Here is a 12,741-nt window from a genome sequence, read left to right on the forward strand (position 1 = left end):
GCAGGTGCACTACACTTTCTGGTATGGCAGTAAAATAGCTTCAGGACTAAGCAGAAATGTCTGCTTTGCAAAAGCAACAAATAGCTGATTTTGTGGCAATTCAAAGCTGCAATTGCAATCCCAGAATAAATTGTATTTGAGCATTTCAAGTCCATATTGGATACTTGAAAAATAGTTTGATATTGTTTTGTTCAGTGTGCAAGTACAGCTTTGTAGAGAAGTATGTGCAGTACTATGGATTCTCAATGGATAAAGCAAAATTTTCAGTTAACAATCTCTGTGAAAAATGTAACCTGCTAAGTTCCATTTATCCTCTGAAGTAATTCTTATTATGATGTTTGTTCTATACCTATGTGTAATTATTTTGCACATTCATTTTAGGAAGACGAAGTCCAAATTGCTGACTTTTTTTAAAAAGTTTTTTTTTGTGTGCCCTCAGCATATTAGCCAAAAATAGTACAGGATGCATAACATTTCTCAATATAAGGAGGGATAAAGTCATCCACCTGATCGCATTCCAATGATTCGTGCTGAAAAATTCATCCATATAATTGTTGATTGAAGACAGCATCCAGCTTGGCTTTATCATTATGTTAGATATCTTCTTCCCTCCTTCCAAGACCAATATATCCTTCATAAGATATGGTGCCTAGAACTGTTCATGTTATTACAGGTGTAATATAACCTGAGGTTTAATTGCTGAAGCATAATTCCAACCCTTGCATTCTAGCCACTAGATATAGATGCATCATTCCGTTAGTCTACCTAATCGTCTTCTGTACCTATCCTTGATATTTTCATGACCCATGTATATGGACCCCAAGAACCTTTGGACCTCTACTCCTTCCAGCCTTTCACATGCAGAAAGTACTCCCCTTTACCCTTTTATAGGTTTAAAGTGGATGAAGTCAACATTCACTTATGTTGCCATTGTATTAGCTATTTGCTCAATATACTAATACTCAACTGTAATTCTACACCTGTACCTGCAAAGCTTACATGGACACATAACTTTATGTTCATTGACAAGCTTGGATATGTAGCTTCCTATCCATCATCTAAATCATTACAGCCCTAACACAGATCCTCATGGGATCCCACTAGTTGCACCCTGTACATGTGAGACCTGCCTACGATCCCCACTCTCTGTTTCCTGCTGTTCAACCAATTTCTTAGCCAGGTTAATAATTTGCAATCAATTTTATAAGTTTTATCATCAATGATCTGTTCTTTATGAGGGTCTTTATCAAATGTTTTCTGTAATTTGAATTAAATAACACATAAATATTATGCTGTCCATAACTTTAACCACCTCTCCAAAAAATTCCATCAAGTTTATCTTTTACAAATCCATGCTTATGCTGAACAACTGAAAAAATTTCCATGCATTCCACCACTCTTTCCTAATTATAGATTTCAGTATTTTCCTGCAACAGATGTTACTGATGGGTCTAAAATTCCCTGGTTCCTCTCTCTTAATTAGCATAATAACATGCACAATGTTCATTCCCAAGTTACATTTCCTGAATCAAGAGAACTTTGAAACATGATAGATGGAGCAACTATTGCATTCTCAGCTAGTTGCTATTCACATCCTGATCCTTGGGATATGACACTCTATAAAACAATTATGTCCATTACCACAATTATTTAGATGTTACTTTTGGCGGTTCCCTGTCCCTGATTCAGACATAGCTTTCCCATGATTTTTGGAATGCCATCTTCTTCTACTATAAATACTGGCACAAAGCAATCACCAAAAAGATCAACCAATGTCTTAGAGTTGTTTACAATATGACATTTATTTATTTTTGATGGTGCCATATTGGTCCAACCACAATCTTTTTCCAAATGTAACTGTAATTTTTTAAATTGATTTTGACATCCCCATAACAACAGCTCTTCCATCTGTTTACTATCTGTTTTCTCACCCAGTCATCAGGACCTGCACTAGGTTCTTCCTTTGAATATGATTTTTTAAAAATTATTTTTATCTTGTTCTCTACAATCAACCAGGGCTTTTATTTTAACAATTGGAGTCCTCGTCCCTTCAGTGAATAAGCTGGTCTTGCATCAAAGCATGCACTGTTTTGGACATTAAAGTTGGTGTTCCTTGGTTTTATCTATTAGCAGATCATGCTCTCCTGTGGCTAGTATTTCTTAAGGAAGGGCTGGATATCTCCTCGTCAATTCTGATGTCTGTGCATGCTCATTGAAACACAGAAGTCAGAGACGAGGTGAAGGTTAGATACTGACACATCTAACCCCCTGCTCCACCACTGGACTTGCAGAGAGTCCATCAGTGGCCACACAGAATTACTGAGTTGAGAGGCTAGGCATACAAGACTGGCATTATAAACACCATCCCATCCATGTGAACCTGAAGTGAAAATGTATATGCTTATAAATGGCTCATATATTTTTCTTTGTTTTACTTTATATTAATTAATATAAAGTACTAGGACTTAGGTGCTTTTGATTATCTTTAATTAATGACGACAATTTAAACATCAAATACATTTTAAAACAGTTCAAAGGCCTTTGACAGCAATGAGTGGTCAAAGGGCATCAAGACATTTTGGGAGAAAGGCCTCAAGATCTACTCGAGGTCAAGTCACTACTTGCAGGCAGAGTGAGTCAGTTTAGCTGGCACTCTGTTTCTGGATTAGGTCAGTTTGGGTGGGTGGGAACCATGAGCAGCGAGATTAAGGTGATGGGTCAGATCCAATAACAGGCAAGAAAGTGGACTGGCTCGATATCATGGCCATTTCCCCTTTCTTGTCTGTTCCCCACAACCGTCTGCAGAATAAAAATCTGTCTTTCTCAATCTTCAAAGATTGAATAACTCAGTCTCCACTGCTCTTTGGCACAGAGAACTCCAAAGATTCATGATCCTCCAAAAGAAGAAATTTCTTCTCATTTTTGTCTTAAATTGGAGACAACTTTTTCTGAAAATGTGTCTCCTGTTTCTATATCCCCCTGTGAGGGAAATATCCTCGTAGCGCCTATCCTGTCAGAATGTTATACGTTTCAATAAGATCAACAGTCAGTCTTCCAGACTCCAATGTAAATAGGCCCAACCTGTTCAATTGTTCCTTATAAAACAAACTTTCATCGCAGGAATCAAGGCTGGTGAACCTTCTCTAAACTTCGTCCAATGCAAAAATCCTTCCTTAAATAAAGGGACCATAACTATTCAGCACTCCAGGTGTGGTCTCATGAATCCCTGTAAAGTTGCAAGACTTATGTTTGAACATACATATGAATGCACTTTTGTACTTAATTCCTCTGTGAATAAAGGGCAACATCCCATTTGCCTTCCTAATTACTTGCTGTATTTGCATGTTAACATTCTCTATTTCATGTACAAGTACACCCAGATCCCTTTGTAAGGCAGCATTCTGGAGTCTTTATCCATTTAAAGATAATCCCACTTTTCTATTCTTACTGCCAAGTGGATAACCTAATATTTGCCCTCATTGTTGTCCATCCGCCAAATACTTGTCTACTCAGTCAACCTATCTATATTTCTTAGTAGATTTTTTGCATTTTCCCCTCACAGTTTCCTTTACTATCCATGTGTCATCAGCAAATGTGGCTACAATACACTCCGTCCCTTTATCTCAATCATGAATCTATTCAGTAAATAGTTGAAGCCCCAGCAATGATCCTAGTGGCAGGCCACATCACAGAAATCTTATTAAATCTGGAATTTAGCTGCTTCACCTTCCTACCTTTTGAATTTGTGCAAAATAATGTATGTTTTTATGTGCATTTCAATTTCCAATCCAACTTTTTTAAACTGTGAGTTATGAGCCTATACAATGAGCTGCCAAAGGAGGCACTAAAGTGATATAACTGTGGTAAAATTTGAGAGAGTGTTTGACAAAGATTTGAGTGAGTGTATTCAGAAGCTTCTGAACACACTCACTCAAATCTCTACCAAATCATTACTTCCTAATATGATGCATTAATTACCTACATTAACATATCACATTAGGAATGTTGAAATGGCTATTGATAGACTTATTTTTGCACAAGGTGAATTAGTTTGTAAAATCAATTAGATGTAGCAAAATACTATTTTCAGTTCTATAATTTGAAAGCAATATAAATGTAATCTAGTCTCCAAGCAAATTTTGAAAATAATTGCCATAAAATGCTGCAGAGAAATGAATTTCATACCTTTATAGCATTAATGCATGACTTTGTGGAAAATTCTTCTTGAAACACATAACAGGCAATTAATACATTTTAAAAATTATCAGATAATTTCACCATATGGCCTGGGAATGGTATACACATTGGACTTGAACCTGCTGGGAAATGACTGCAGGTCCCTGTAGTATTTCTCAGTGGGAGTTCCTAGCACCTGAATGAATGCAGAGATCCCAAACTTGAGCATCACCAGCAATTCCCCAACTGCACTTCAAATTTGGACTCCTCAACTTGTTGTAGTTTCCCAGCCATCATACTGGGCAATCTGATTTTAATGGAGTGGAATGTCTGCAAGGTGCAAGGATAAGTGTAAGCACATTACATATTTTTTAATTAATTGAATTTGCTTAAATGTTCATAAATGTTTGAAAGTATTTTAAGTGCTCATGATATGCTTATTTTCAATAGTTTTAAATTAATACTTTTTTGATTATTTAGTCTATGTAATAGCCTTTGAATGTTCCTAAGTGTCAGGGACTTTTCTGCACCATCCCCACTATCCCTGCAGAAGCCCCTCCATCCTAGCTCCCACCCCACTGTCACACAGTAGAATTATACTGTGTAAGGCTGGAATCACTTTGGAATACTTGGAGCAGTTCAACACTGCTAGAGGTAAGAGATTAAGTCTGTGATTGGTATGGACGTCAGTGGTGAGTGCTAGCAGCTCAAATGCTCATGAGAATACATCATATTAGAAACATGAAAAATTTGGAAATGCCATCTGCTTCAAACCACGAATGAGAAAATAAATTGTTCATTTAAAAAGCAAATGTGTTCAAATCTACACAAAGTAATAAGGCATGTTTCAGCTTTTGCCAACTTATTTTCATGTCATAAGGCATAGCTAATCATCAAATAATTTAAGAATACATATTGGAAAATATGCCATTTATTTCAGTAAAACTCACCCCATTCATGAGTTAACTTTCCCATCACATCAGCTCAGACTTCTAACATGTGCTTTAATTAACTTAAATGCTTTTGGCAGGTTTTTCCAAAAATGATCAGTCAATGAATAAATTTATTTATCATGCTATGTATTCAAAAATTCCTTTATCACATTTTCATTTATGTTCCAGTTTTTCTGAACAACTGTAACAGATGTCAGAACAGTGACTTCAAGCCTTTCCATCAGGCCACTACGGATTTCAAGGTATTTATTCTGATATATTTCAGGTGGCAGCATGACTTTTTGATGTTGAGAACAGCAGTATCAGCCAAATGTGCTTACATGACAGACATTGAGATGATTTCAATCATCAGTTATGATACCAGCTATGCTATTTTACAAGGTCAAAACTAATTGTTGAAAGCAAACGTAAGAAAGTGGAGACATTGAAGTAAAGCAAGCACACATTGAGCATATGCGCACGCACGCACGCACGCACGCACGCACGCACGCACGCACGCACGCACACACACACACACACACACACACACACACCTACCTATGGACCACTCCTGCTCGGTGCAGATGCTCCACTGCTAGAGTGAGTTGCCTGATATATCGGCGTGCCTCCGCTTCTTCTAATATCTTCCTATCATACATTTTGTGCATTAAGTTGCCTCCTGTGCATAGCTCCATTACCAAGTAGTAGCTGTTCTCTGTTTCGAGTATGTCTAGAAGCTGTGTAATATTCGGATGCCTGATCATCTGGTGAATCTGCCCTTCTCTCCGCAGGTTCTTTGTTACATAGGAGTCTTTCTTGGCTTTCTTCTTATCAATAACCTTCACAGCCACCTAACAGATTACAGAAGTTCTGATTAATGCTCAGCATGGAATTCACTCCAGCCTGTCTATGCAGCTAATTGATGAGCTAACTCCTTTCAGAAAGAGAATGACTTAAAATGAACAGGTGCCATGTAGCCACTTGGATTTTTATGAGGTCTGAAATATTCATACTTTGCCAACTACAATTGAGAAATACACCCAGCAGTTAACTTACAGTGTCTAGAGAGTCCATTTCAAATTATACATTGTGAGTAGTAAATGAGGTATTGGTGATTATAGTTCTATGACTGATGATAACTATTTTGTAACAAATTAAGGAGCATCACACAAGAATGTGCACTGTACAATGTCATAACATTGTTGTTTTACAGTAAACTTTTAAAATTAAATCAGGCCTGACATTAAATAATACCGGCAATTAAATGCATCATTTCTCAAAACATGCATACACAAGAGACTGCAGATGCTGGAGGAACTCAGCAGGGTGAGCAGCAACTGTGGAGGGAAAGGAATTGTTGACGATATTGTATGCATTTCTGGTCCCCGCACTATAGAAAGTACGTGATTGCTGGAAAGGGTGCAGAGGAGATTCACCAGGATGTTGCTTAGGATGGAGTGTTTCAGTTATGAGAGACCGGATAGGCTGGGTTTATTTTCCTTGGAGCAGAGAAGGCTGAAACTAACTTGCTTCTCTCTTTTCCAGTTCTGATGATGGGTCCCAGACTTGAAACATTAAAGGTTTTCTGTTTTTAGATGAGGCACTTGCTTTTACTGACTGAAGCATAGAATGCTAGAGCAAGGAGGTCATTTAGAACCCTCTAAAAAGTAGTTAGGCAACACCTAGACTGCGTACAGTTCTGATCACCACACTACAGGAAGGATGTTATCGTAGTAGAGGTGGTGAGGTGAAGGTTTACTCAAATCTTGCCAGCATGGAAATAACTAATTAAAAATTAAGGCAAAGACATACAGGTTAGGAGCTGTGGGCATGCTATGTTGGCGCCGGAAGTGTGGCAACACTTGCGGGCTGCCCCCAGCACATTCTCAGTAACACAAAAAAAGATGCATTTCACTGTGTGTTTCAATGTATATGTGACTAATAAATAAATATATTATATCATCTTAAGATTTTTTCAGTAGATGTTAAGAATCTAACATATTTTTTACATCATTGCATCTGCAGTAATTTTCATGGAAAATTGTTCAATGTCAGATTTTCTGGGATAACTTTTTTCAGTGTTGTGATCTTACATTAGGGAGAATGAGGCTTTTGAACCAAGGACGTAGAACATAAGACAATAGAGCAGAGGAACAGGACCTTCTGCCCACGGTCTGTGCTGACCATGATACCAAATTAAACTAAACCTATCTGCCTGCACATGATCCACATCTCTCCTCTCCATCCCTGAATATTCATGTGCCTGTATAAATGCCAATATAAACATCACTATTGTGTCTGCTTCTGCCATTATCACTGGCAGCATGTTCCAGACACCTACCATTTTCAAAGAAGGGTCTCATCTTTCAACGAGCAGGATAAGTTTTTCTAAAGACTTACTCTGCTCATCTCCTTTAAAATTTCCCCCTCTCACCTTAAAGCTATGCCCTCTATATTTGACATTTCCACCCTAGGAAAAAGACTCTACTATCTATCCTATCCAAGCCTCTCATAATTTTGTAAATTTCTATCAGGTCTCCCCTCAGCCTCCAATGCTCCAGAGAAAACAACCCAAGTTTGTCCTATCTCTTCTTACAGCTAGTACTCTCTAATCCAGGGAGCATCCCAGGGAACACCTTCTACACCCTTTTCAAAGCTTCCACATCCTTCCTGTAATGGGGCAACCAGTACTGCACACATTACTCCAAGCACGGCCTAACCAAGACTTTAGAAAACATGCTCATATGTTGCAGGGGCCTTCTTGTAGTTAATTTGCTTCTTCCCCTCCACAAACAAATTAACTGAGAAGAAAGGAGAAGCTCACCAGGGGAATTAAATCAAAGCTAGTTGAGGTGAAGGTGTTAATTTGGTTGAAGAAACGTTTGGTCCTTGCACAGAGTGTATATTTAGAACTGAATGCCATTATTGCAACTTATGACAGTCTAGACTTGAACTAAAAATATATAGAACTACATATTCCCCAAACCAAGAGACACCATCAAAAGGCAAAATCTTCCAAATTCTGGCCATCTTCCTTGGAACTCTGTACTTGAATTCTTGCAATCTAGTTTCCACTACTGTTATAGTACCTCCTTTTTAGATATATCCAAAATGACCAGTAAGGCAGAACACTTAATCTTTGAGTCTTCACTAAAAACACTACAAACTGAATGTTCCAGATTGTGACATTGTTACATTGTGGAGAAACTGGCACATCTTGACTCACCTGAGCAATTAGAATTACTGTATGAACATAAACAGTGCACATAATTAGGGATACAACATGTTCATGCTTAAAGGTGCACTATTGATCAAGATCACTAATAAAACCCTGTGTGAGCAATCCAGCACTCCTTGACTTTCTATTCCTATCTCCAGCCTCTGAGATATTTGAGCATATCACCTTCCTCCACTCTTCTCCACCATATCCCAGCTAAGAATGGCTGAATTGTTGTTCCATTCTCGTTTAGCCAGTCATAACCAAAGATCACCAGCGACCACTTTCCCAGGTTTTTTCTCTTTCCCAATTCTGACAAAGGATCTTTGACCTGAAATGTTAACTGAGTTCCTCTTTCCACAGATGCTGCTGTTTGCACTATTTTCTGATTTTATTTCAGATTTCCAGCATCTTCAGTTCACTAATTTTTTTTATCTCTTCCCTTCCTGTGGCTGCAATATTACCATGGACTTATCCTTGGCTCATTCCTTTTTCTCAGTGATGTCATTCAAAAGACAAGAGCCATTTTCACATGGATGCTGACAGCACCAAAGTACTGAGAACTTCCTTTGGCCCTTGTTATAAACTCTGTTCCCCAACCAATAACTCCAAGCTTCCCTCTCGCCAGTCTCTGAAATTGAACTGGACAGTCTGAAATATTGGTAATAAGTTTGACCCAGACATTAGCTTTCATGTATCATGCCTTCACAAAGAACTGCTTCCATCTCTATAAGATTGCCTGACTTGTCCATGCCCAAGCTAATCTCCTGTGAAACCTTTCATTTTCACGTCTGTTTTAAAATTCCTATACCTGACTATTCCAACACAATTCTGGTCAGTGTTTCCTCCATAAACTTGAATTATCCAAACTCTTGCAGCTAGTTTACACAGTCTCATTCACCTACTATCTCTGTGCTTACTGACTACACAGGCCTTTGGCTAAGCAACACATCAGCCTAGAAATTGAATGTTGCCCTTTCTTGGCATGCCCATTCAGGTCCGCAGCAAAGAAAAATTGGGAAGTTGGCCAATAAGATATTTGAAGCAGCAGTAGAATAGATCACACACCAAAATATGGACTAAAATGGCACCTGCACAGTTCCTAATGGGGGCCACACTTAATACAGTGCAGCTCCAGATGTTTTGCTGCACACCAGCCTGAGAAAGGTACATTCTGCAAGGCAACCACATCTAATATTGGCTGCCAAGGAGAGAGGAAACAACTTCCACATTCACTCTTAAGACGGAGGGTTGACCTTTGGGGGATGGTTGAGCAGGAGTGGCCTATGATGATCAACAAGATAGGTGCAGATTCCCTGCTTCCTTGAACGGGAGGGTCTAGAACTGGGGGTCACAGCCTCAGCATAGAGATATAGGGATACGTTTCTATACTCAAAGGGCAGTGAATCTTTGGGATTCTCCACCCTAGCAGGCCACTGATGGTCCGTCCTTATTTAATCTGAGGTCAATAGATTTTTGGTCAATAAGAGGGTCAAAATGTACAGAGATCAGGTGGGAAAGAGTGCCAGGCGTGTTCTTCGTTTAACGAAAGGCAGAGTCTCGAGGCTCTGTGACCTTCTCCTGCTATTTCCGATTTTATCACGGATCAGTACACATCTGGCTACAAGTTAAGGCACATTTGACCCATGGGAGTCCATCCTGCGTGAATACTCCTCTTCCAATGGGCATTCAGGACAAGTTAGCACGCCTCTGACCAATGTTCATCTCCAATGTTACCCTGCCTTGCTTCAAATGCTGGAGGACCTGTTCTGTACCTCCTGCACTTTTGTGAATATGGTGGCGTGGGGTGGGATCGGGTATGGTAGGGTGTGGGGTGGTGTGTTGGTTCTGTAACCTACTCTCATTATCAGGACAGTACACACTCTAAGCATTGGTGTTTGGCTCTTCCTTAGACCTTTGAAGCAATTCATCCATTTTTTAAAGCTTTTGGTGTTTCAGCCAAATACCAATCAAGGGTCCACTGAAAAAAAACTCAAATCAGAGCCGTAAAATCAGATTACCTTTTCACCAGTCAGAACGTGCAATCCTTCTCTTACTTTGGCGAAAGACCCTTCTCCTAACTTCCTCCCAATCAGATAACTTCCGACCCGCTTGGTGTGGTGGAAATTGCGGATTGATTCTCGAGAAACATGGGCAACCGAAAATGGAAGGTTAATTTCCGAGGCGGAAATGCGGAGATCTCCCGGTGACTGGTCGTCCGGACTGTCCCCGGCTGCTGCCGGCATCCTTGGCCTGGCAAGTGGCTTATTTCGCTGCTCCTGAAGGAAAGTGCTGGCGATCCGGAGCGATTAAAAACGCAGGCAGCGCTGGTAGACAAAATAAGTAAACCGCTCTGATTTCCAACTATCAGTAGGTCAACATCAGACCAAACAACTCAGGCACCAGGTAGAATTGGAAGAACTCGCCCTGTGCAGGTGTCCAGTTACTTGCACCCAAAGTGGAATTGACACAAAGAATGTTAGTCAAACAAGTTGCGTTTTTCTTCCCGGCTCTAGTAATGTTTACAAGTGAGGCGGCTAACAGCTTGTGTCAACTGTAGAGACCGTCATTCCGACAGCTCCACTGTACTTCCTGTGAGAGGGGCGAACGAGAGGGGGTTCAGAAGCAGCAAAGTAATCCGACAACTTTCAGACAACTGCAATGTCGGCATATTTCTCTTCCCAAAACCCGCAGACACGGTTTGCCGTAGATAGCAGCAACTCTCTTACTGGAAGAGAGACATTCGTGTTTTCAGTTTGATCCCATTAATCCCATCTGATCCACAGGCGACAGATGCGACGCTGCTCGGCGGAACATGGTGTAGATTTCTGGTCAGTTTCAGTCACTGGAGCGGTCTCTGAGACACACGCAGACACATGCACCCTCTGAGCTGCAGGAAGGGCACCGCTGATTTCATCTTCTGAACTTCTCGGATTTCCAGAAGGCGGGAGCGATCCCAACCTCTTCCTCTCGTACGCGACTTGTGTTTTTTTTAAACCTTCTCTCTGTCTCCTTTTCAAATTTGATGACGCTTTGTTCTCTCCTTCTGTGAACCACCTTTTTATTAATTGTACCTTTCCCGACAGCACGGTCTTTAATCAACTACCTTTGAAATCCAGTTAAACATTTCTTTCCGATCCCCACCTCGCTGAAGTAAAAGAAAAGTAATCCAAATAATACACCTTTCAAGCACTTTGTGTAGCTTTTACTGATGGTGAATTATCTTTTCCAAAACGGCGCGGAAACTTTTTCCCCCAGTTATTCAATTTTGCCGCCGTATCTCTACATCGCGAGGGAGAGGGAAAGTCATTCTGTTTGAATGCATGTCACCCTTTCTATCATTATGCGTGTCAGGATCTGCATTCTGATCCTTTACCCTAACTCCAGAGTGTCCTGCTCTTTGTGTCCTTTACCCTAACTCCTGTTTCTCCAGAGTGTGCTGCTCTTTGTTTGTGACCCTCGCTCCCGTCTCTATGTTTCCCTTCTAGCCTGACGTTTCTGAATCATCACCATTTTCTGTGATTTAATGCACGCTCGCCCTGACCCACACACCACGGCCCCTTTCCTCGTTTGCCTCCCCCTCTGTTGGCTTTTATTTTTGTTTCCGGTTTCTCCTTGAATTTTGTTCTATTACGCTCTCCCATTTTAAAAACTCGCTTCCCCTCTAATTCACTTTATCACATTTTTAATTCGTTTCCTTTCATGCTTGCCGCCCTGTTGTTTTGTCTCTTGCTCTGCTCATCAGGGAGCCCCTGATGCAAAGCAACACGCTAATAGTTTTCTGCACACCGTTTCAATTGAATATTTGTCCCGAGGCAGCAGAGCTCTTAATTGGCTAGTGCCCAACGTCTGTGGTGCCATCTAATTCTCTTTCACGTTGTCTAACAATGTACAGCAATGTTACGAGACGTATTCATTCAATTATAGATTTTTGAGGATAAATAATACACATATAGTTTTGCTATAAACAGAGCTTCATGTGTCTGTTTCATGTCATATAAAGTTTCCAAATCAAGGGACAATTAAGCAAGTACCAATCGAAGCAGTTTCAGTACTGTTAGCTCTTTCGATAAAACATCAGACCATCCTAGCTTATGTTTCCCTCTTGTTTATCGCAATTTTTTTGCAAGCCTTTGTTGGTGGTTTGTTGATTCCAGAATGTGTTAATTTGAGAGGATGCAGAATGTAACATTTGATTTTGTTTCTGTGAAATGGCTTGAAACCATCAAATGTTAATACAGACGGGAAAGGGTGGGGTATGCAGAAATGGCATTCCTTTAAAACGGGAGCAATATCTGGAAACATTGAAGGGGCTGCTGTATTGTTGAAGACGTTTTTGGTCTGTTCAGGTGAATGGTTAAAGGTATAATTGGAGGAAAAACAAGAAAACCAAATCTGGTATCCAGCCATCTTTCC

General features: G+C 40.0%; 1 protein-coding gene across 1 annotated transcript in view; it reads right to left on the reverse strand.

Annotated features, from left to right (window-relative positions):
- Positions 1-11,265, reverse strand: part of hunk (hormonally up-regulated Neu-associated kinase) — a 52,668-nt gene extending 41,403 nt beyond the window's left edge. The window contains 3 exon segments of the mRNA XM_052015113.1: positions 4,332-4,340; positions 5,667-5,959; positions 10,347-11,265. Of these exon segments, the coding sequence (XP_051871073.1) occupies positions 4,332-4,340; positions 5,667-5,959; positions 10,347-10,571 (527 nt within the window). The 5' untranslated portion in view covers positions 10,572-11,265.
- Between the last annotated feature and the right edge of the window lie 1,476 nt (positions 11,266-12,741).

Source organism: Pristis pectinata, chromosome 4 (genome assembly GCF_009764475.1).
Source record: "Pristis pectinata isolate sPriPec2 chromosome 4, sPriPec2.1.pri, whole genome shotgun sequence".
NCBI classification, from domain to species: Eukaryota; Metazoa; Chordata; class Chondrichthyes; order Rhinopristiformes; family Pristidae; genus Pristis; species Pristis pectinata.